The 25,518-nt window shown below is 32.9% G+C and overlaps 1 protein-coding gene across 7 annotated transcripts in view; it reads right to left on the reverse strand.

The window, feature by feature from the left end:
* Window positions 1-1,999: 1,999 nt before the first annotated feature.
* INTS13 (integrator complex subunit 13) overlaps window positions 2,000-25,518 on the reverse strand; it is a 31,123-nt gene continuing 7,604 nt past the window's right edge. For 3 of the 7 annotated variants that reach the window (XM_074325900.2, XM_074325899.2, XM_074325898.2), the window contains 14 exons: window positions 23,504-23,706; window positions 23,030-23,110; window positions 21,499-21,589; window positions 19,543-19,671; window positions 17,931-18,015; window positions 14,447-14,536; window positions 14,155-14,262; window positions 11,667-11,845; window positions 10,398-10,568; window positions 9,989-10,143; window positions 9,419-9,649; window positions 7,769-7,908; window positions 3,142-3,277; window positions 2,130-2,367 (listed from right to left, as the gene is read on the reverse strand). In XM_074325900.2, coding sequence (XP_074182001.1) covers window positions 2,328-2,367; window positions 3,142-3,277; window positions 7,769-7,908; window positions 9,419-9,649; window positions 9,989-10,143; window positions 10,398-10,568; window positions 11,667-11,845; window positions 14,155-14,262; window positions 14,447-14,536; window positions 17,931-18,015; window positions 19,543-19,671; window positions 21,499-21,589; window positions 23,030-23,110; window positions 23,504-23,706 — 1,839 coding nt within the window. In that variant the 3' untranslated portion in view covers window positions 2,130-2,327. Of the gene's footprint in view, window positions 2,368-3,141; window positions 3,278-7,768; window positions 7,909-9,418; window positions 9,650-9,988; window positions 10,144-10,397; window positions 10,569-11,666; window positions 11,846-14,154; window positions 14,263-14,446; window positions 14,537-17,930; window positions 18,016-19,542; window positions 19,672-21,498; window positions 21,590-23,029; window positions 23,111-23,503; window positions 23,707-25,518 lie in introns of all 7 variants that reach the window. The other 4 variants (XM_074325903.2, XM_074325902.2, XM_074325901.2 and 1 more) reach the window with 3 other exon arrangements.

Raw genomic sequence — 25,518 nt, forward strand, 5'->3', positions numbered from 1 at the left:
TAATATATTGAAAGTGTATGAAAGTCTTCTCTCTAGGGTAACTTTGATTCCCACAATCATTAAGTCTAGACTTAAGCTTAGACTCCAGTATTGGATGGGTGATAAGAGTTTTTTTTATTTTTGTCTACTTCTCTTGACTAGTAAATCCTCAATATGGATGTTTTAAAAGAACCAACAACTACAAGTCATTTCTCTATTTCTGTCCTAAAATGGTCACTTCCACCAAAAGGCTGGAATATATATTTCAAGATAAGACCAAGCATTGCCTGCCCCTCTGCGGGAGTGCTGGGGACTGGGTTAGAGCAGTGAAAGAAGGCTTAAAAGACATCTAGTTAAACCGCTACAATGAGTCAGCAGGATAATCTTGACAACAAACAACATGAAATAATATAGGAAGCTAGTGGCACAGTAATTAAAAATGCAGCCATAGAAATATTCTCCCAGGAGGTAGAGCATAGTAACACAGTTCATAAGTAGTACCTAAAATGGAGACTGAAATATAGATAAGACTGTGTCAACAAGCAGTATGGCCTTAGCACATTGGGGAAAGGGAGAAACATAAATTGAAAGTAAAAAATGATCCCCGTGTTTGAAGATGGGTTGTGAAAGAAAGATTTTTGGATACAGAAAAAAACAACGGGTGTGCCCTTCTACTTGCTAGATGGATACAGTCCAATTCATGAACCGTCTAATAAGGCAAATTGGATCTCAAATAAATAAATACATACATACATATATACATACATACATATATACATACATACATAAATATAAACAAGAGACTCCAACAGGACACAAGTTGAAAAATAAGAATCAAGAATAAGACACAAAAAAGGTGAAGGGATTAAGAAGTACAAATTGCCAGTTATAAAAACAGTCACTGGGATATAAAATACAGCATAGGGAATATAGTCAGTAATACTGTAATAACTATAGATGGTGGTACTAGACTTAGCGGGGTGATCACTTTGTAAGTTCTATAAATGTCTAATCACTATATTATGTACCTGAAACTAATATAATATTGTATGTCAAGTATAACTGAAAAATAAGGAAAAAAAGAATAGGACACAAAAGATCAGAACCAGAACAGAAGCAAATACGATGCAATATTCCAGTACTGGGTTACAACTCATTAAATGTTGCAAGTCTAAGATGCTAACTAGGACTAGTCATGCTGACATATGCTTCGTGTGGGTGTACACCTCCACAGTGGTATGGAATACAAATGATTCTAGCTGAGGGGAGGGGACAAATGCGAGGGCTGAGAATGAGACAGGAATTTATAAAAGAGAGCAATGTAGATTTCCCTGGATTGACAAGGGAACCTGCTGAACCCATTTAAACATCAGTTGTTTTTTGTGTGTTTTTTTAAGAGAAAATAATGAATCTTTATATTTAAACAAAGAGGTTTTTCCTTCCTCTACTAAACACTCAAGGAAAAATGACAAGCCTAGAATAGCGTTCAACATTTAAATAACATGTTTCTTGCAACATGTTACAAGCTTCCAGATGAAGAAGCACAAGAAGACTCACCAAACATGTACCATACAACCATGACATTTCTGAGAGATGAGGAGACCAAGATTCTATTCAAGGATAGAAATAACCTAGTGTTTTCCTTTCTTGTAATTCTTTACATAATCTCCTTTATGCTTCTCTTTCAATATGAAAAGTCAATGGATGCTAAATTTTTAGCAGAAAACAAAATTTAACATTATCCAATACGGGTTAATATAAATTTACACCAACTATCTGAAAACTCTGCTTTAAAATTGGCAACAAATAAACAAAAATACTTAAAATAAAACACAAAATAAACAAAAACATAATTTTTTAAAAAGTAGTGTATATGCTGCAGATTAACGGGCAAGACTTGAAATTAAATATTGCAAATCTCACCTAAATTCTGATACATTTTGTTTAATTTCTAAAAGTTGTCAGTCATTAAATGAATATACATTAAATGAATATATTTTCCTAAAGGAATACTCCAATATTTTGCATTTCAGATATTTTAAGAGTTTTATTTAGCAAAGAGAAGCCTAAGAATTTTTTAAAATACATTTCCAGAGGGAAAACCCTTTACCATAAAATAAATTTGTGTGAGTTGGGAGAACAAATCTCAATTTTCTTTTTTTTTTTTTTTTGACATATGTGCCAATTTTACAATTAATACAAAAAAGATACAGTTAGTTGAAATATTTTAAAAATGTAAAAACCAGTCCAGGCAACATAACTATACAATCTTGCTGTAAAAGTTCTTATATCAAATTCCGCCCAAAATATTTATACAATATAGTAAATTAAGTTCCTCAAGTCACCATTCATTGCCGGCTAGCTTTTCCATTTTCTGTTGTCTCCATTCTGAAAAATAGGAGGGAAAAAAATGAGCTGGAGAAATAAAATATGCATTAACTATCCATATCTTTCTCCTTACCTTTCACATGAAATTAAATTATAACATATTCATAGAGCAAAAGAAAAGTCAGCACTTTAGAAAAGAGCTAAGGTTCGAGTTTCTCTGGGAAACAGTCTAACTTCCTCATTTTGCAGATGAGTGAAAACTGAGGCCCAGAGAGATCAAGCGACTTTCCCAAGGTTTCCTTTCAAAGACCACTTTTCTCATAATACCAGTCCAAGCAAAACTAAGGGAAAAAACTTCTGCCATTTAATGAAGGAGTTACTTCCTTTTTCCACTAAAGATATTTCTTTAGCAATGCATTTTCAAGAGGTCTTCTAAAAAAAGAGTTCAAAATAATGAGACCCAAGATTTATTCAATGAAAATCAATATTCCTAACACTGTATTACTTAATAGTAAATATTTTCCCCCCAATACTTTATGCAGATTCAGTGTCGTATACTAAGTTTTCTCTATGATTTTTCCCTCTATGATGTTTACTGAGCAATGAAAAAAATGCTCTAAGGAGTACAAACTTTCAGGATTACAATCAATATAATCATGTCTTTTACAAGTACAAAGAATCGAAGGTAATTTTTTTCTTTCTAGAGGTAACTTGTATCAATTCATCACATTAGTAATAAAAGCTGAACGCAACAAACAAGCAGTGCTGATTATTTTTTAACTTATTATAATAAGGCAATTAACGAAACTAACTTTTACAATAAATAATACAAACCCATTTTCCTCTTTAAGATGTTGATATAACTCAGCTCTGTTATTAACAGAGTTCAAACGTCCAGCAAACTCCTGATGTTTTCTGGAATTGGCAGTATTGAGTCTATTACTCCATAAGGATAATAAGGACACTGGCCCTGGTGTCATATTTGAAAGAAGAGAAAAAGACAGAATAATTCATTACTTCAAAATTCACAAATTTTAAAAAATATACTTTTAATTCTATAGTTTTATACAATTAAAGCAGTATCATCTTTCCCTTATTCAAAACTGTATGTGTTTAGGGATTCCCCAAGACCACCTATTAGTTCAGTGATTTGCTGGAAGGACACAAATAACTAAACACAAAGTTACTGTCACAGCTAAGAATCATTATAACAACAGAGTAAGGATACATAGCCAGATCAGTTAAAGCAAAGACTAGAATAATCTATTTTCAGGCTTTCCATGCTCTCTCCCTCCAGTGAGGGTTCACAAAGAGTGCCTGCTCCCTCCAGCAGCAAAACTGAAGCCATGTGTGTACAACATTTCTGCCCTGAAAGCCCAGTTGAGACTCAAAGTCCAGGGTTTCTATTGTCAGCTGGTCACATAGGCATTTTTTGCCAAACTACAACTACCAAAATTCCAGATTCCCAAAAAGAAAGCACGTGATTCAGTTCAGACCTAAAGCAAAATAACTTCATTATTTAGGGAACGTTTTAAAAGTCAATAAAAGTTCCCAGATGGCAGCCAAGTGCCAAACGTGCAAGTAGGCGCTTCTCATGTTAATAGACTCGGGCTTAGTATGTTTAATAGACTCGGGCTTGGTATGTTAAATCAAAGGCTTCGTATGAAAAGTAAAAAGGACTAGAGTAGTCAAAACAAGTTTGAAAAGTAGAAAAAAGAAGACTCACTACCTGATTTTAAGACTCTACTTGTGACGATCATGATAATACTGTACAGGCAAAAGGATAGACACACAGACTAACGGAACATAAAAGAAAACTCAGAAATAGGTTCCCACATATAAAATCAATTCATTTCTGATAAAGGTACAAGGGTAATTCAATGAAGAGAGGACAGTCTTTTCAACAAATACTACTGGAACAATTAGGATATTTGTGCAAAAATATGAACACTGATCCATACCTTGAAAGTTATTAAAAAACAAACAAACTCATAATTGACCATGGCCTAAATGTAAAATCTAAAATTAAAGAACTAAAAGAATACATAAAAACAAGTATTTGTGACTTCGGGTAATGAAAGGATTTCTTACATATAACACCAAAAGCATAATCATAAAGAAAAAAAGGATACATGGGACTTCGTCAAAATTACAAACTTGTGCCTGCCAAAGTCACTAGTAGGAGGAAGACAAGCCACAGACTGGGAGAAAATATTTGCAAATCATATATCCAACAAAGGATTCATATCTAGAATAAATTAAAAATTCTCAAAACTCAACAATTAAAAACCAAACAGCCCAATTTAAAAATGATCAAAATATTTGAGTGAACCCTTCATCAAAGAAGATATACAGATGGTAAAGAAGCAAATGAAAAGAGGCTCTCATCATTATTCATGAAAAAAATATAAACTAAAACCACAATGAACACAATGAAATACTACTACATACTAGTAGAAGAGGGGAAAAAAAAATTCCTGACAATAGCAAGTGCTGTTGAGGATGCAAAACAACCAGAACTCGCATTAATTGCTGGTGGAAATGCACAATGGTACAGCCATTTTGGAAAAATAAATTGGCAATTTCTAATAAAATTAGTCATGTGCAACTGATAAACATACAAAACAGATGAATCTCAAATGCATTATGCTTTGTGAAATAAGCCAACCTCAAAGGTAGTATACTTTATGATTTCATTTATATGACATTCTGAAAAAAGCACAATTATAGGAGACAACACGTGAATGGTTCTTAGGGGAAGTGTCAGATGATTACAAAGGGGTATACAAGAGAACTTTTGGGGTGATGGAACAGTTCTATACCTTGGTTGTGTTGGTGGTTGTTACACAACTGTATGCACTGTTTAAACCCATAGGACTGTATACCAAAAAGAGTTCATATTACCGCACATAAATTTTTTCAAAAATAAATTTAAAAATAAATGTCTTCTTTTTCATACTCTAAAACTAATATATACTTACTACATAACATTTAGAAAACAACAAAACATAAAGGAGAAAATAAAATCATCCATAATACCACTGCTCTAACAAGTACAAATAACTGCCAATGCCAAGCTATATCAATAAAATTACATTTTGGTTTTTTCGTTATTGCATCATACTAAGAGTTACATACATTTTTTCCAAATCTAGACTTTAAGTTTGGAATAACCCAACCTTACATACAGAGTATATGGCAGGCACAATATTCACTTTGGAGAATCCTAGGAGGTCATTTTCCAAAGCAGATGAAATTGAGGTGTGATAAAAGGCCCACGTATATTGCTGATCAGAAGAGACATATGACTTAGGTTATAAAATAGAATACAAGAAAACACAAGTTTCAAGTACCAGCCTTGAATAGAAAATTACAGGACAGATAGTGATTTGCACTCAAGTTGCTGCTCATATGGGCCACTTCATATAGTGTTTCCAGGGTGAAAGCCATCAGAACTCTATTTAAGTGATAAACTAAAGTATAAAAACTTAAAAAAAAAAAAAAAAAAAAAAAAAAAAAACATACAGAATGGAGATCACGGTATATACGGTTTTACTTCCTGATTTAAAAAAAAGAAACTTCAGGGCCGGCCCAGTGGCTCAGGTGGTTAGAGCTCTATGCCTCTAACTACGAAAGCTGCCGGTTAGATTCCCACATGCGCCAGTGGGCTCTCAACCACACGGTTGCCAGTTGGATCCCTCGAGTCCCGCAAGGGATGGTGGGCAGCGCCCCCTGCAACTAAGATTGAACACAGCACCTTGAGCTGAGCTACCGCTGAGCTCCCAGATGGCTCAGTTGGTTGGAGCGCATCCTCTCAACCACAAGGTAGCCGGTTCGACTCCCGCAAGAGATGGTGGGCTGCGCCCCCCACAACTAGCAACGGCAACTGGACCTGGAGCTGAGCTGTGCCCTCCACAGCTAAGATAGAAAGGACAACAACTTGACTTGGGAAAAAAAAAAAAAGTCCTGGAAGTACACACTGTTCCCCAATAAAGTCCTGTTCCCCTCCCCCAATAAAAAAAATCTTAAAAAAAAGAAACCACATGCATTCACTTACTCATTCTTTCATTCAACAAATAATAACTGAACTTCTGTTATGGGCCAGGGACTGGATTGGGTGGTAGTGATATAGCAATACATTTTTAAAAGCCCCTGCCTTTAAATGTTTCAAACTAGGAGTCGAGAATTATCAATAAGCAAGGTCAATGCAGTCCTCTAAGTGCCCTCACAGCAGTAATCCTGGGATGCAAGGGAAGCACAAAGAAACACCTGACTTAACTGTGAAAGGAGATCAGATAAGCCCTTCCTGAAAAGGACTTGCTTAAGCTGAAGTTAGAATGATATACATTAGCAAGAGGGAAGACTAGGCATTTGTGGCAATAATTATTCCTGGGCTATATAAACTCCACCCTATGGACTCACCATCATTTAGTCATTTTTTACTAATATGTGTTTTGGTTACTTGCAACTTTTTGCCACTATAAGTAATTTTTAGAGTTCTATCTTCCAAGCAAAGTTGAAGCACTGTTTAGATTAAACCTAAATTTCTCATCCTAATCAGTGGCATATGAGAAGTAGAAAGCATGTGAGAAGTAGAATAATTCATCAACACATACATATTCATTTTTCAGGCACCCTGGCAAATGTCTGAGAGGCAAATAGGACAAGATCACCCTTATCTCTGATTTCAAAGAAATCAGTGAACAGGAGAATATTAACATGTATCAAAATATATACGAGTATACTATAGCAGAAGTGCGTAAAAACCAAACAAGCCTACCTTCTACCTACGATGAGCTGCCAATAATCACAATCCGGCCAGCCCTGAGGTTTTAATTTATCAATAAATGGGTGATACTACATCTTTCTGTAATTTCAATAAGAGGTTAGGGAAAAAGCGTCTTCAATAACCTAGCACTTAGTATAATGTCAGAAACGTACACAGATTCAAGTTTACATAATGAAACTTGCTTAAAACACAGGCTTTATAGTACAAGTGCTTATTTTCCAAAGGCTTCATTAGTGAAGGTATGACACTACTTTTTATTTAATGCTGACAAATATATTTACTGCCTGTATTTCCCAAGGCTGTAAACAAAGAATCTCCTAAACATCAACAGGAACAGTTACCGTGTTTCCCCGAAAATAAGATCATGCTGGACCATCAGCTCTAATGCGTATTTTGGAGCAAAAATTAAATAAGACCTGGTATTATATTATATTATATCGTATTATATAAGACCAGGTCTTATTTTAATATTAAAATTAAAATTTTAATATTAATGATTAAAATTTTTGCTCCAAAAGACGCATTAGAGCTGATGGTCCTGCTAGGTCTTATTTTCGGGGAAACACAGTAGCAGTTCTTCCTGATATACACAACAATATTAAATGACACTGCACAACACAGAACTCAACTGAAAAATTTTTTACAAGCATAGTTACCACAGTTCTGCTTTACCTTTTGATTTTTCTACTGGAGGAGTTTCATCCATCTCAACAAGGGGCTTTTTGTTTGGGGGTTCTGGGGAATCAGGCGAATCTTTTATAATCTCAGCTTCAGCCAACTCTTCTTTTCCACGCTCTAAGATTCCTTTTAATCTTTTAGAGGGACAAATAATAAAATTGAAAGTTCAAATTTTTAGAAATCTAAATAGTCCAATAATTAACCAAGATATTACATGAGAGCCTTAGTAAGATAGCTGCTCTCACAAAGTAAACCTAGAAAATAATCAGAAGCTAAATCTCAATCTAAAATCAGGTAAGAGAACTTAATGAATTAAACACAAGTTTCCCCTTTTCCTTCATCATAATAATGTAATAATTCAGTAATGTAGTTAGCTGTAAAATATGAAAAAAAAATGGAGGAAAATTTAAGAAGCTAGAATTAGAAGGGTCAGAAATGTGATCTTTGGAAGAAACTTCACAATTTTAATTTTTAAAGATATGACCAAATTCTATTTCAAATTACAGAAAAGATTAAGAAATCTATCATTTGGTCCCTGGTTTATGTACTGTGGAACTGTATTTACATTCCACAAAATAGCGCCAAGTTAATTTTGAGTTTCATCAGAGACTAGAAAACCTTTCAAAATATACAGAAATATACTTGAATATCAGTGGATTAAATGAGAATGCTTTTTTCTTCCTCTTCTTTGAGCCAATTCTGTTTCAGAAGCTAAGTGGCCCTAAGGAAAAGTGAACTTCTAAGGTCAAAGAAAATAAAAAAGGTTCTACATTCTAATTTTTACATGAAATGATGATTTCTAGAATTAGCTTCAAAATATTCCTATGGGGGAGGTGGATGGTGGTGGTGATGAGGGGAGTGGATGTGGACATATATATGAAGTGAGATCTGCCACGAATTGATAATTGTTGAAAGTAGATAAAGGGTAACTTATTCTACTGTTGTATGTTTGAAATTTTCCTTAATAAGTTCTGATTTGTTTTTAAAAGACTTACTACATTGCCATTATAATATTTACTTGGTTCTTTGCCTTATTTCTAACAAGGACGTAGACGACAAAGCCAGCTAATGTGTTATGATATTTTTATTTATAGGCCTTTATTACTTTCTTGTTTTTTAAAATTTAACCTTGGTCTCATTATGTAAATCACAAACTAAGGAAAAAGATGTACTGTTGAGGAAGGTTTTCAGAATTAGGACTATGATCTTATCTGTGCCTATTTCTATAACATCTTCCACACTTTGCTATAATCACTGACTTACTTGTCTATCTCTACCAGAACACTGTTCTTCCAGGGCAGAAATCTTATGCCAAATGCCAGTATAATGATATTTACAGAACAAAAAAAGAAAACTATGACTTTGATGTTCATAACAGATAAGGAGCTAGTGATACCAAACATCACAAATTATAATTTTCAGAAGGTAATTAGGAAAAATAATTAAACACTACCTGTGCCCTCTAATTGTAAAGAAATCATACCTCTTTAAGATGTTTTAGATTTTAAGAATGATAAAATCTCAGTTATAAATGAAATAAACAAACATTAAATGAACTTCTATTAAATAAGGTTTGACTGTTCTATATGTAGAATATGGTATGCCAAAAGGTACCACGGTGCTGTATTAATATCAACAAGCCACCTCTCTGAATCTTGCCAAGACTTCTCCTGTTCATAATCTTTCACTGCTTTCTCTGACTTGTCCTCTTTGTCCTCCCTCTTTCTTCCTCGTTTCTTTCGTTCTTCTTCTTCCGGGGGTTTGCTCCTACAGGCCATCAGACATTCCAAGACTCTTTGATGCTTCTCCGAGTTATTGATATGGGCTCTGACAAGGGTTTCTAATTCATTCCACATGATACGGTATTGTTCATCTCTGAAGTAAAGATTTAAAATAACAATCTTAGAAACATCCTTTAAATAATATTAAAGTATCACTTGCTGCTACTGGTAAAGTAAAAGAAAATAATTAACAATGGACTTCTCTTCTTTTCCTAGATAGTCAATGCTGCAATTCTAAGCTCTAATGTATCCAATTCTGCTATTCTATAATCTGTATCATTTCATCTCAATCATATATATACATACATACGTACACACACACACACACACACACACACACACACACACACATATAAATTATATCATGAATAAGTTAACTTAAAAAACAGTATGTGTCACGTAAATGTGATAGACAAAGTAAGAAAAAAACTACCTTTTAGGGCCTTTTCCTCTTGTACCAACTGTGGAAATAGGTAGAGGATCATTTTTTCTCTCCATATCAACTAAGTTGTATATTGTTTTTTGACAGTTTAACACATCTTCCTCTGTCAAAGATTCTTTCACAATAACACTGGCTAATGGAACTACCTGTTAGATTTTTTTAAAAAAGAAAAAAAATATCTGTCTTGAAAAACAAATATCAAAGCAACTAGGCAGAACTTCAATTGATTTTAAACATTACCATGGTGAGACAATCTATTAATATAACCTTCACTTCAATTTTCTATTACTAATTCTTTAACTGTAGCAAACTAGCATATTTCATTCTTTGCTTGAGAAATGGTATCTGTAAAGAATATATAACTAATCTAGAAGAAAAGTTGAAACTATTTAACACTTACCGCTTGCATGTTAAAAATAGTGGTTTGTGAAATAATCATAGGCCAGTATCGGGTGTGTTTTTCTAACTGATCTTTTGCTCGTTCCAAAGGGATCTCAAGACTTCCATCGATTTTATATCTGGGGTCTAGAAAAGGAGTTAATCTGTTTTCCCTCATAAATTCACCAAAATCCTAATGATAACCAAATAAGATAAAATTAGAAACTATTTCTAATGTGTCATTATGGATTACATGTAACAGTCTGTTTCCCTGATGTCTTCTGTCCTGTGATATGCAACAAAGCATTTCTCTCACAGCCCATCTCCCCCACTAATTTTTTTCCTTCTTTTTGAACACGAAACCTATCAGCCTTTATTACAATGGAGATGAAAAAAGCCTCAAACATAAATATTTTCCACTTTTTAAAAGCCAAGGAACCCTTATTTTTCCTTCTCTTCTATAACTTAAGTCTTTTATATCATACACAGATAGAAAAATTAGTTAATCACATTAGAATACCAATCTGCTTACTAAAAAACTACCTTGATAACATCAAAATTTTAATAGTGGTTATCTTTGAATGATGGAATTATACGTAATTTATATAGTCTGTTTTTTAAGATATCCATACTCTAAATTTTCCACAATGAACACTTGTTAGTTTTCTCTTTATTAAAAAAGATGTAAAAATAATAAAGAAAAGCCTCATCAAAAACAATTATTTACAATATATAACACCTTGGTTTACAAAGTACACTCCTATATATCAATCACATTTAATTTTCACAACCACCTCAAAAAGTAGACACCATGAAATACCGAATATAAATGAGAGGGGGAGTGAAAAATTAAAATCAGAAAAATAGAATTACTATGAAAATAGACACAATTTCCTTGTATGCACCTTTAAATAACACAAAAATTTAGTGTTATTTCAAAATAGCAGCAATCCAAATATTGAAATGTTTTTGTTTGCCATTTAAATTACTAAAAATAAAGTTCCACCTAAAATATTAGTTCAAATCAATTTTCACTCTTTCCTAAAATTCCAGTATGTCAATAATATTCAGAGACTTCTAAGCATACAATGAATATATAAAGATGACTATGTACTGATAAATAGTTCTTTTGAGCAAGTATCGAAGGAAACTCATCTAATTAAAATAACAATAATCAACTGCTCCAAACCCCTTTTTGTCACAGTTCTTAGCATAATAGGCACTCAATAATAGCTACGTGCTGAATGATGACATTCTCAAAACATAAAATTTATAGATATTAGAGTCTTACTGTGATCCGGTAGTCTGTAACTCTTCCTCCACATCCTTCACTAATTGAAGGTGGATCTTCCAGGATGGATCGAGAACTGCTAAGGACATGTAAAAAAATCTCTCCTCCATGGCTACTAAGCATGTGACTGATGACTTTGGAACCTGACTTTCGTGGTTGTTCCAATAAAACAGAACGACCTGCCGAAAGTAATGAAACAAATGAGCTCTTATTTTTTTCCCCTAAGATTTATGTCCACAGTTTTCCTTTTATTTATTAATCCTCATATTTTAGCCAACATTGTTAACTGAGTACATCTACATTTCAGGTCCAAAAAGTCTGAACCCTAGCTTTAGCTTTCTCTTGGTGACTCAAGCTTACAGTTATAGAGATGGTTTTCCAAAATAAATATAGTGATCTCTAGTATAATGTTTGGTTATATTCTTCATTCAATTACAATTTCACATGAAATTTTTCTCCTGGATATCAAGAAGAAAAGTGAGACAACTGTTGGATAAACCTCAAGTTATTAAAGCTATACAACATTTGGGGGAGAAAGCAGTCTCAATTCATTTCCATACTTCATTATCAGCACTGTTACCAAAACTACTTTCTATTTCACATGATCGAATGTTATTTAACCTGGACTATACATAATCTGATAATCAAATTGAGCTTAACATAACAATGAAATTAACCTTATAATAAAGGGGACAACTAACTCATCGCATCAGTGGTTCAAAAACCTAGTTATAAGAATCACCAAAGAAGCTATTAGAATTTAGACTTAGTAAATGAAATACAATAATTTGGCTTTTAAAAAATTTTTTCTCACAGAAGGAAACCACAGATTTAAGGCCATATGTATAAGAATCATACAAAATAACACTGAAAATATGTTTATTTATGATAAAGGTATAGTGTTTAAGAAGATGTAAGTCCATATATACTTTGTAATTTAAAATTCAATAGGCCAAGATAAATGGCCTGTATTACACTATCTTTCAAAAAAATCAATGTAGTTCAGATTGTCTAACCAGTTATATATGTGTGTATTTTAGTCAATATTGCTATGTATTCAAGGATAAAAAACGTACTAACGCCTGAAGTATATCAAAATTAGAGGTAGTAAAATAATCCCTTTATAAATGCCCTTGTTAGTTTTCAGGAAGGCCTGTCTTCTGGGAGTGTTTTTGTTAATCTGTCTCTTGGAGCTAGATGTAGTCCAGTACTTAGTCACTGAAATGGTGGAAGTGGGAGAAGAGGAAGGGTGAAGGCAGGGTTCTTGGCTAGTATCTCCACATCTAGAAGACAGTTTTAGATTATAACCATAGGCCTATTATGTGCATTTTTGTAAAGTACCTGTGTTTATTGTGGATAAGGTTCATTATTTTGCAACATCTGAGCTTTTTAGATGTTCTGAGTTGGCTATGATAAAAAGGAGAGCTACTGAATTAACCAATTTGTAAGTATCTTTCTGTTACAATTGATAGAAAACAGGCATCTTAGACATGCAATTATTAAACCATCTCTGAGAAATGGACGTCAGGACTTGTTCTTTAGGTTGGCGGCAGAGGGGCAGAAGGAAGGATAGAGGGAAGGAAGTGTGTGGATGTGTTTGTATGTACATTGTGACGATAACCTCTGATGTGTATGAATCTCTTCCAGCTGTACTATAGGAATATACTACTGAGTATTTCAGTGGAAACTTGCCTCCTTGCTACTATTTTAGAAGTATAGATCATAATGAATTCTCCTGAAGCATTATGCTTTGTGTACTCTGTTGCTTTAGGGCTCATTTTTAATTGAACATTAAGGGAATGTAGTATTTTAATTGTAAATCTGCCAATATCTTTATCTAGAGGCCTGTTGCCATTTTTGTACTTTATGAAATTTCCTTCACCAATAAAGGCAGGATTACATTATTTTTTCCTTTCAAATTGAGTTAATGTAGTGTATTTTTGATTATCAAAATACTCATATAGCTTTGGGACTCTGAAATGGTAAACATGATGTGTGAAAAAGCTTGATACATAACTGTACAATCTTAATTATATAAAAATGGAAATTTAATTGTGTAGATACACACAGGGGACCAAGAAGGACACATCAAATTATAAACTGCTTATGATGTTGTTCTTTGCGTCTTGTTTTTCAGTTTCCTAGTATATGTACATGTTACCTTTTAAAAAATAAATGTTATTTTAAAAACCTAAAAAGAAAAAAAAAATCAATGTAGACTCTAATGGTCAAATTTTTAAATTAAAAACACTAAAAAATACATTAAATAAAACTTAGATAAGTCTGAAAGACATAAAGTCCTCTTATTTTTAAACATTAGTAAAACTATTAAAGGGTATTTACGATTATATGACTTTAAAACAGTTCTGGGAAATAAAACGGTTAAACTGTATTGAAGAAAATGGCTTTCCAGAATTCACATTTTCATTTTCACTAATGATTTCACTTGTAATAATCTCAGTCAAAACAATTAAATCATGTAAGTTACCATTTAGAAGAAAATTAGTTAGGCAGGAAGAAGGTCTACTATTTACATCTACGGGTGAAATTCGGTAAGCGCCAGTGCAATAGTGTAATTCTGAAATAGAAGAAAACACTGATTTGAAAGAATATAAAGGAATATTTCCACAATTAAAAGAGAAATTAAAAACATTTTTTGAGCCCCTAAAACAAAAACAAAAAGTGAAAAAGCAGCATATTAATGAACCCTATATAACATACAATACTTTAAGTACCTTTAATTTAATTATTTTCTTTTTCAATTATTTTTAAATACCTACCAATGTTATTCGTCCTTGGTGTGCACCACTTTAATGTTATTGTTTCTTTAAATGAGCCTTCTCTACTGCTGCCACCTAAGTGGGTATCACCTTGAAAAATAAGTCAGAGAAACAGCAACATTACTAAATAGACTATAAACTTCAAACTGTTTACCCAAGACGTGAAGGAGTTCAAATTTTATAAAAGAAAATACCGCTGAGAGAATATCTTTTTTATGAACTAGAAAAACACCAAGTAGAGTCTGGATATTAGCTTTGATTAAAATAAATATTTAAGTTTCCTCCAAATTTCTCATCAATTAATTTAATCACCTCAGTCACTACATTAAAAGTCAACAGCACCAGAGGGTAAGGGGGTGGGGGGTGGGAGAAGAGGGTAAGGGGGATCAAATATATGGTGATGGAAGGAGAACTGACTCTGGTTGGTGAACACACAATGGGATTTATAGATGATATAATACAGAATTGTACACCTGAAATCTATGTAATTTTACTAACAATTGTCACCCCAATAAATTAAAAAAATAAATTAAAGAAAAAAAAGTCAATAGCAAAATTTGTTTTAAATTTCAATAATCTACAACTGCTCCCCTCTGACACCACTAAAAAATAAAATAACATGGTTAAGTAATTTTAAAAAATTACAGATTTCTAAAATGCACAACTAATTATACTGAATCCTAATGAATTTATAAGAAGAAACAACAAATAAGTGATTAGGTTGGTGCAAAAGTAATTGTGGTTTTTGAAATTATTTTTAACCTTTTAAACCGCAATTACTTTTGCACCAACCTAATAGAAAGTAAATATATAAGCTATAACAGTGAGCATTTTTTGCCTTAATGCAGTCTAGAGTAAGCAGACGTTAATAAAATAATAATGAATAAATAAAAAACTATCAAGTTGACAAAGCTTTGAAGGAGACGTATATAGTGCTATGAGCATCTATACAAAGAGATTTTACCTATGCTGAGACATCGGACAAGGCATCTTTGAGAAGTGAAAACTAGTTTGAATTCTAAAGTTTGTTAAGTCGAAAATGCATTTAATACACCTAATATCATAGCTTAGGCTAGCAGACCTTAAACATGCAAAGAAGATAATATCCAAAAAACACTGGCAACACAGTACACTGTAGAGAATTGGTTGTTTATCCTTGTAATCGTGTACCTGACTGGGAACAGCAACTTGCTGCCACTGCCCAACATCATAAGAGACTATCATACTGCATTTCCACCCCGGGAAAAAAATCAAAATTCAAAATTCAAAGTACGGTTTCTACTGAATGCATATCACTTTCACCCCATCATAAAGTTGAAAAATCGTTACCTCAAACCACTGTCAGTTGGGGATTCTCTGTAGAAATCTGGAGCTTAGAGAGGATATCTGGGCTAAAGTATAAGCCTACTCATCAAAACCCAGCTCTAATGTCACCTACTCTGTAAAGCCTGCCTAACTCAGAGAGGCATAATCACATGCAATCCCGTGTCTTCCTACAGCACTCTGTTCCTACTGCTACCATAACATTTTGCACACGGTGTCTATGCATAATACAAAGAACTGTAAGTCAATCAATAACTATTTTAGAAAAATATGTTGTGTTGCAAAGAATATTTTTACCATTTTTCTAAGTTTTAAAAATAGAAATTGGTATTACCTCACAGGTTCTTTGAAATTTCCACATACTGTATTTTGAAAAACAAGCTCTTTACATTCCTTCGTTAAACATTACTATAACCATTTACCTTAATAGCTTTTCTCCTGTTAGAAATTCAGGTTATGTTCACTGCCACATTGCTTATACATGTAACAAATGTTGACTGGTTCATGGTATTAACTCAAAAGATGTATATAACATAATCAAAGACAACATTTAATTCTCTGATGGCATCAATTTACATAGAAAACATGCTAAAAAATGTAACAAAATGTCAAATCTTAAAGGTAATTTCACTGAATTTTAGGAATGGATGAAATATTACAGTTCATCTAATCCAGCATCTTTAATTTGCAAGTATATAAACTGACTTCTAGAAACACGTGGGACTTTAGCTAAAACTTACTTCTTAACTCCAGTCTTCTCCCCTATATCATGATGATACAGTTACAGAAATCACAGCTTAGACAAGAGACCTACTAATTGAAATACTTTCTAGAGGAAAAAATAATACTAAACTTCTTTTTTTTTCCTGTTTTTGAATTACTACTCTTTTATGCTTCACCAGGGGTATAATGAATCCCAGTATGAAGCAAAAACAAGGAATTCAAGAGAATGCAAAAGTATATGATAGATTTGAATCTGTTGTAGAAAGCATGTGGTTAGAAGTATTTTGAAATAATTTAGCCACATTTGATCTGGCTATAGTTTCTATAAATCTTGAATTACTGAATTTTTAACCAGAGACCAAGTACAACAGAGAACTTTTAAAGAATTAATTATGGCTGAATGTTAAGTTTTCTGATCCATGAACATGGGATGTCTTCCCATTTATTTACGTCTTCCTTAATTTCAGCACTGCACTGTAGTTTTCAGAGTACTGAGTTTTATACTCCTTTTGTTAATTTTTTTTCCTAAATATTTTTAATGCTATTCTAGATTGAATTGTTTCCCTAATTAAATTTTTGGTGTGCTCATTATTACTGTATAGAAACATGATTGATTTTTTTTATTAGTTTCAGGTGTACAAAACAATAGTTAGACATTTACCATTTATGTCCCTCAAACAGTGATAACCCCCCCCATCTACTACCCCTCTGACATCGCATACAGCCATTACATTTCCACTGTCTCTATTCCTAATGCTGTACTCCACTTCTTATAAATATATATATATAAAATTATAGTTGACATTCATTATTGTTCAGCTTCAGCTTCAGGTGTACAGTTCAGTGATCAGGCATCTACATCATCCCTGAGGTGGTCTCCCTAATGAGACAAATGTCCATCAGATACCCTACAAAATCTTTACCACATTAATGATTACGTTCCCCAAGTTGACTTTCATATCCCCAGGGCAATCTTGTGGTTACCGATTGTGCTTTCTAATCCCCTCACCTCCCCCCTATCTCCACCTCCCCACCACCCATCTAGCAACCCTCAGTTTTTCCTCTGTCTCTGAGACTGTAATAACACTGAATTTCAAAACAACTGGTTTTTATCCAACCAAGCTGTAAGGTTATTACTCTTCAGGTCAGCTCCTGTTCTTTTTCCTTCTCAAGCTGGTCTGCCTACAAGATAGAAACTATGATATACCTCTAATGGCTCTCTTTCTCAATATTGTTCCATTAGCTTAGTCTTTCCCAAAGTAAATTCTACAAAAAGAACACTAGTTCCACGGCCATTAATAGGTGACACTGTCGGATAAGTTTGGAAAGGAATGAACTAAAGTCAATCAGGTTTGTTTACTGAAGAACTTCTCAAAGCTGTTAGTATTCTTTCATGTTAGATCTTACAAATTAAGACTTTCCAATGTCTCTTACTTACCACTTTTCAGGAAATCTACATGTGCGTCTTTGTGATGAAGTAGCTCCACATCATAATTGGCAGATGTGTTAGCATGTTGCTCTTCCTTAAAGCAAAATTTAAAATAACTTGGTTTTGTTTTCAAAATAATGAAGTTATTTATTAACTAGTAATTTTGCTTTTTGCTTAAAATGAGATCAAATACACCCAATAAAAATTAGCTATAATAATGGTATAGTTTGCTCAATAATTCATCTATTTAAAGATGCAATAGTTTTCCACTGCAATATGAACTCTATTAAAAAACTACTGGGTATATATAATACAGTACTTAATGATTTTTCTTACATTATGTCAGAATTAACATAGATGATTAATCCAGAAATTTAAAAAATTTTTTTACTCTGAATGCATTGTCTTGCACTAATATACACAAATATCTGTATATAAATATAATGTAATTGAAATAGTTTATATAAATTGAAAGTGAAAAAGTTGTTTAAAGGAGGAAATAGCATCTTTAAATACCTACAATAAATTAGCAAACACCAATTATATAAAACAGCAAATACAGACTAATGAACAAGTTTAGTAACTTGTTTTCACTAAATAGTAAATAGGAACTTCAATATTATCTACTAACAAGAAAAAGAGATTAAAGAAAGAGTCCCACCAGGAGCACACAAATACAATCAAATTCTAAGAGCAAGGTATCTGTCACCCTCAGAGTACTTTTCTTATAACTCATGAAATTATATATATTACTTTACTTGTTAATTGCTTATGTATCCAAACCATTCTATTGGGAGAAGCTACAATCTCTGTTAAGGAGCCAGCCAATCATATGAGGAGGAAATTAATAATGAAAAGGTACTTCTCATGTAATTTACTGTTCTTCATATGGTGGCAAAACAACGAAACTGGGATTTATAAGAAAGTCTATTTGCGTTTAAATATAGTGGTTACTTTATTTGTAAACGTAATCAATAAAATTAAAATCAACTCCACTTGGTAAAAATTCATTTAAAGCTTACTATGGGCCAGGCATTGTTTTAGTCCTAGACTTAATGATAATGTGATGAAATGGAACAGGTGGCAATAGATTCCTAAGAAAACCCATTAGTAAAATCCTAAGACTCACATCCTTGGTTTTTCAGTTAGGGTAATAAACTTTTTTAAAACTATGAGTTATTTACCCCTAGTCGGACATTTAGTTTCAAACACCTTTATACTGGGTAGGCAAAAACAAAAATACAGAAAACAAAAGATCCACCAGAATACACAATGTAAGTAAAATCTAGTAACACAGGTGTCAGAAAAAGAATCACAGAAAAAGTAATCATTTAAGATAGAGATTCTATTTTGATGAAAATAACGAGAACATAATTAAAATTAAAAAAAAACAATATAGAGTGTTATTAGAAAGAAAAATACAGCATTTTGTTCTGTGATCCTTTCTTGTTGCTTTTCAGTATTTACTAACCTGGTCAAAGACACTGAACGTGGGCTAGCAAAACAGAAAATATGATATGGGGAGAAAAAGTTAAGGTTCAATTAAAATAAATAACACGTCAAACAAATATCTAAAAAGCAAAACAGAGCTTTCAAAATAGCAGGAAAAAGAACTGCCTACCTTCATTGGAATATTCGTAATAGTCGTTGAAGCCAAGTCAAAATGTTGCTGTACTAAAATATTTAGTTTGGTAGCAAGATGCCGTCCTGCACGAACACTATGGACTTCACTGGTTAAAACAGGGGACAACTACAAAAAAGTATGAAAAAAAACCCCACAAAACATTAATACACTATAACCAAGTGCTAAATATTTTACTTCAACCCATAAAAATTAAGTAGTTTTACTTTCTAGAATTTGGAAAAATAAAAAGGTCCACAAATTAACAATGATCATTATTTTAGCAATAAATGTTCATACATTCATTCATTCAACAGATAGGCATTAAGCAGAACTCACTACATTATATGCCAGAAACTGTGTGAGTGATTGGAGAATACAGCAGTAAACAGGCAAAGTCCCTGTTCCCTTGAAACTTAAAGAGTAAAAGTCTTTGTTTTAAATATGCATTTTAATTTATAATTTTAACTTATTTATGTGCAAAACGGATTTAAAGTGGCCTGTAGAAAAACTGTAGAAAAAATAACTCATTTTGTGGAGATGACATACCCCTAAAGATAAAATGTGGAAATCACCACAAACACTCATATTTTATCACCAATAAATGTGATAAGGCAGCCAAAAGATACTTATAACAAGAAAACACAAAATTTTACTATTCCAGGGCCGGCCGGGTGGCTCAGGCGGTTAGAGCTCCATGCTCCTAACTCCGAAGGCTACCGGTTCGATTCCCACATGGGCCAGTGGGCTCTTAACCACAAGGTTGCCAGTTCAAGTCCTCGAGTCCCGCAAGGGATGGTGGGCAGCGCCCCCTGCAACTAAAATTGAACACGGCACCTTGAGCTGAGCTGCCGCTGAGCTCCCGAATGGCTCAGTTGGTTGGAGCGCGTCCTCTCAACCACAAGGTTGCCGGTTCGACTCTCTCAAGGGATGGTGGGCTGCGTCCCCTGCAACTAGCAACGGCAACTGGACCTGGAGCTGAGCTGCGCCCTCCACAACTAAGACTGAAAGGACAACAACTTGAAGCTGAATGGCACCTTCCACTACTAAGATTGAAAGGACAACAACTTGACTTGGGAGGGGGGGGAATCCTGGAAGTACACACTGTTCCCCAATAAAGTCCTGTTCCCCTTCCGAAAAAGAAAAAAAAAAAATCTTACTAATTCCAGGGTAACAATATTTATTGTAAATAAATTTTTCAGTTGTCACAAAACCAACCTACTGCTACATTATCAAAAGAGGCAAAGTTAAATAAAAAATGGGCTTACACTGAAAACCACCTAAAAACACAACAATAAAGCTAATGATCTAAAAATACCACTTAACTATAAAACATTCATAGACTAAGGTAAAACTTCACATTTACATTAAATAAGGCTAAATGCAAAACCTGAACATACTATAATTACATAAATACATATATCTGTATTTCCAAACACTAACAAGGAATATTATGTGATGCAAATCCTTTTAACAACCAACAGAGTCATCTTTCCTTTAAAATTGTTCAAATTTATTTAAAAAATAAAACCAAGGTTGGAAATTGGTTTTTTCCCCCTCTAAATGGGTGAAGTTAATTTCACAGTTATTGGAGTGTATTTTTGTTAAAGAGTGTATTTCTTTTCTAATGAGGAAAAAAAGATTTTTATAGACTAAAAAGTCATTAAAGCAACTGAAATCCATTACAGTAATTGAAATTTTAGGAAAAATATAAACTGTGTATGGTTTTGCAGCACATTTAAGTAAATGTCAACAGGCAAGCAAAATAGAAAACACTTTAAATTCTACAATTCTAACATATAGAACCAACCTAAGTATTTTGCTCTACAGGTTGTTTTGAAAACTCTAAATATTTCCTTGACAGAAAATGTTGGCAATATCATCATTATAATGCTAACTCTTTCCAGCATTTATTATTAAAATAATGATCTTTTCTTTCATTACTTCTGTACTTACCTCTTTTTTAGGACGATCAGAAACAAGGCTGTCTTCACCAACTGGGTAGGTATGGATCAAGACCAGCTCACACTTCTGAATCTGCATGAGACTTAAAGAAAAACTTTTTACTTAGAATATAGAATACATACTACATAAAGAATCTAGGCAGGTAAACCATTGAAAGTTTTATAAAATGAAACACTGTATTTCTATACTCAGATACTATTGTTAACACAAAAGTTAAATACTTCGGAAAAACTGTTTAACTGTTGTACTTTTATGAACATTTAATGAACATATTAATTAAATTCATGCAAAAATAATTTTCTGTGTGTTTGAAGGGTAAAATAAAGGGAAAATTCTTATAATCAGATACAATTTTTATAATAAGTAACTGCCACAGCATAAATGAATATACTGTGTATTAGTTTCCCTTTTACTAATGTTTTTTAAGGACAAAATCAGACAGTACTGTTACCAAAAATTGGTTATTTCCAAGAATACTGGAATTGTAATGCTAAAAAGCTTCCCCCAACTTTTTATTTTGAAGTTGCCAAACCTATAGAAAAGTTGAAAAAAAAAATACTATTCAATGAATGTCCATATACCGTGTCGTGTTTCCCCGAAAATAAGACCTCGCTGGACCATCAATTTAATGCATCTTTTGGAGCAAAAATTAATATAAGACCAGGTATTCTATTCTATTCTATTCTATTCTATTCTATTCTATTCTATTTCTACCCAGTCTTATATTAAAATAAAACCCAGTCTTATATTATGTTACATTATATTATATTACATTATATTATATAAGACCCGGTCTTGTATTAAAATAAGACCGGGTCTTATATTAATTTTTGCTCCAAAAGATGCAATTAGAGCTGACGGTCTGGCTAGGTCTCATTTTCAAGGAAACACGGTAACCTTAACCCAGATTCACTAAGTGTTAGCTATACTTGTGTTCTCTCTATTTATCTAAATAGATATATACTCTTTTTTAACTAAGCCACTTGAGAGTAAGTTGCAGAGGAAATGATACTTTATTCATAAATACCTCAGCATGCTTCCCCTAGTGAGAATAATCCTACTCATTTACAATACCAGTAGTCTGCTTAAGAAAATTAATATCTCCATCTCAGACTCCACATTGCAACTGTCCCAAACACATCTAATATTTTCTCTTTTCAAAAAATGCATATAATGCAATTAGTTGTTATGTTTTGATTTGGTACATAATGAATAATGCCACCAACAATTTGATCATTTTACAAATTTGAAATAGAGTATGAAAGGAAGCCATCAAGACAAGTATGCAGTAGAAATTTACATATTATGTTATTCTTCTGATCACCTTTCCTATGAAACAAAGTAAAATTTTAAAGTGAAAGGGACAATGGGAAAAAGTTTCTGCTCCAGCATACATTCGTTGACTAACTTGTAGAACCAGTAGAGAATTCTACCAACCACTATTAAAATTATTGGAATAGTTATAATGAAATACATATGACTATAAAATGGAATATTTATTTAATTTATGGATTATACTCACTGATCTGAATTTGCAGCAAGCTTGTTATGCTCATGAATCGTTTCCTGGACACAGTCCTCAAGCATTCGCACATGACTATCACTAATGGCATAAAAAAGTTACAACAAACTTAAAGGAATAATAGTAAGAGAAAAATTAAACACACTATTCAGCTGTGTTTTATCTTGTTCTAGGCTTAAAATTACTTAAAATTACTTCAATAAGGATTGTCTTTAACATGCTCATTCACAGTACCAAACAACCAGCTGAAAAACTAAAGAGAAAAAAGTCAAATTAACCTACATGATGACAATCTAAACAGTTTTCACTGAGCTGAGTCTTTGTTTTAGAGTTGGATAAATACAGCTTCAGTATTAGCAAGGCCACTCGTGACATGCATAAATGCTAACATGCTGTCCCTGCTACTTTCAACAAAAGCTGCAACCGGACATGAAAATGTCCTGTGTGCAAGCATTACTGTGATGAACATCTCACCTTTTTGCATTAGTAATGCAGATTATTCGTCCTCTATTTCCAACACGTTCTGCATTCTCCATTAGTAGAGTACGGGCCTCATGTTGGTATTCTGTAATTTTACAGAGGGTTTCCACTGCTGCAACAAGACCATGTAGAATACTGCAGCATTCTGGATCTGCCCGGGGATTAGGAGGCCCTACAGCAGCTAATGCTGCCATTAGCTAAGTAAAAAGGAAAACAATTCTGTTGATAAGAGTATGTACAAGTGAGACACAGACACCACCATAAAAGAACACTATAAACCAATATAACTTATAAACATGGACACAAATATCCTCAACAAAATACTAGCAAACTGAATCCAGCAAAATATAAAAAAAATTATAAACCATGACCAAATGGGACTTATTCTATGAATGCAAAGTTAACGTAAAATTCAATTATCATAAATATCACATCACTAGAAAAAATTTTTAAAAATCACATGATCATCTGCAAAAAAAAAAAAAAAGAAAAAGCATTTGACAAAATCCAAGACCTTTTCATGATAAAAACACTCAACAAAATAGAAATAGAAGGAAACTTCCTCAAGCAGATAAAATGCACCTACAAAAAACCTACAGATAACATCATGTTTAATGGTGAAGACTGGATGTGATCCGTCTAAGATCAGAAACAGAAGGGTGTCCACTCTCATGGGTTCTATTCAACACTGTGTGGGAGGTTCTACAGAGAGCAATTTGGAAAGAAAAATAAAAGGAATCCAGATTGGGAAGGAAAAAGTAAAACTATCTTATGTTGTAGGTACATGATCTTGTATGCAGAAAATGCTAAGGACTCTACTAAAAACTGTTAGAAATAATAAACAAGTTCAGCAAGGTTGCAGGATAGATCAATATGCAAAGACAAATTATACTATTATATACTTGCAACAAACTCAAAAATGAAATTGAGAAAACAATTCCATTTATAATAGCACCAAAAATAAAATACGTAGCAATAAACTTAACAAAAGAAATGTATTCCTATACTCGGAGAACTACAAAACATTATTGAAAGAATTAAAGATCTAAACGAATAAAAAACATCCCACGTTCATGAAGAGGAAAACTCAGTATTGTTCAAATGTCAGTATTATGTCAGTATGACATAAAAATGTCAGTATAAATTACAGATTAAACAAAACCCTTGTCATAATCCCAGCAGACTTCTTTGTAGAAATTGACCAGCTAATTCTAAAATTCATATGGAATTGCAAGGAACTCAGAATAGCTAAAAAAAAATCTTGGAAAAGAATAAAGTAGGAAGATTTTGTTTTGTATATGCATAAATATAATCTGAAAAGATCCATAAAAAACTAACAGTGATGGGGATAAACAGTGATGTACTGGTAAACAAGCTCTCCAAAGGGAAAAAAAAAAGCCCTAACTTGTAGTGTTCACCAATATCTATGGTTAAATATCCCACCGTAGCCGATATCAAGCTTCACTGAAGGAAAACTTGTCAAGGTTTACTTTTTACTTACACACTTACACACACACACACACACACGTATGTATATGTATATATATGCACACATGTATGTATATATGTAAATTTTATTTTAAAATGACATAGGTATTACCTATTCATAAAAAGTAATCAAAAGAGAAAGAAAGAAAATACTGTGTATAAATGACTATATAAAGCCCCTGGTATATAGGAGAAGCTTAATTAAAAGTAGCTTTTTAGGGAAGGGGCATTGTGGTTCTGGGGAAAGTAGCAGAAAGAAAGATTAACTTTTGAAGTCAGAGATGAATTAAAATTCTGGCTCTGCCTCTTAATTCTTTGTGAATCTGGTCAATCTCTCCTAGCCCTTTTCCTAATCTGAAAGTGAAAACAGTAGTAAAACTTATCCCACATAATGTGATGCTTTCAAATGTTATTTAATTTAGCCAACAAAAGCAAAACCAAAACTCCCGAAGTCTGACAAATTTTTTCTTAATAAACTTTAAGACGTATAGGATAGAGTAAGGTGATATAAAAGAAAGAGC

This window comes from Rhinolophus sinicus, chromosome 1 (assembly GCF_057876585.1).
Source record: "Rhinolophus sinicus isolate RSI-liver-muscle chromosome 1, RSI-T2T, whole genome shotgun sequence".
NCBI lineage: Eukaryota > Metazoa > Chordata > Mammalia > Chiroptera > Rhinolophidae > Rhinolophus > Rhinolophus sinicus.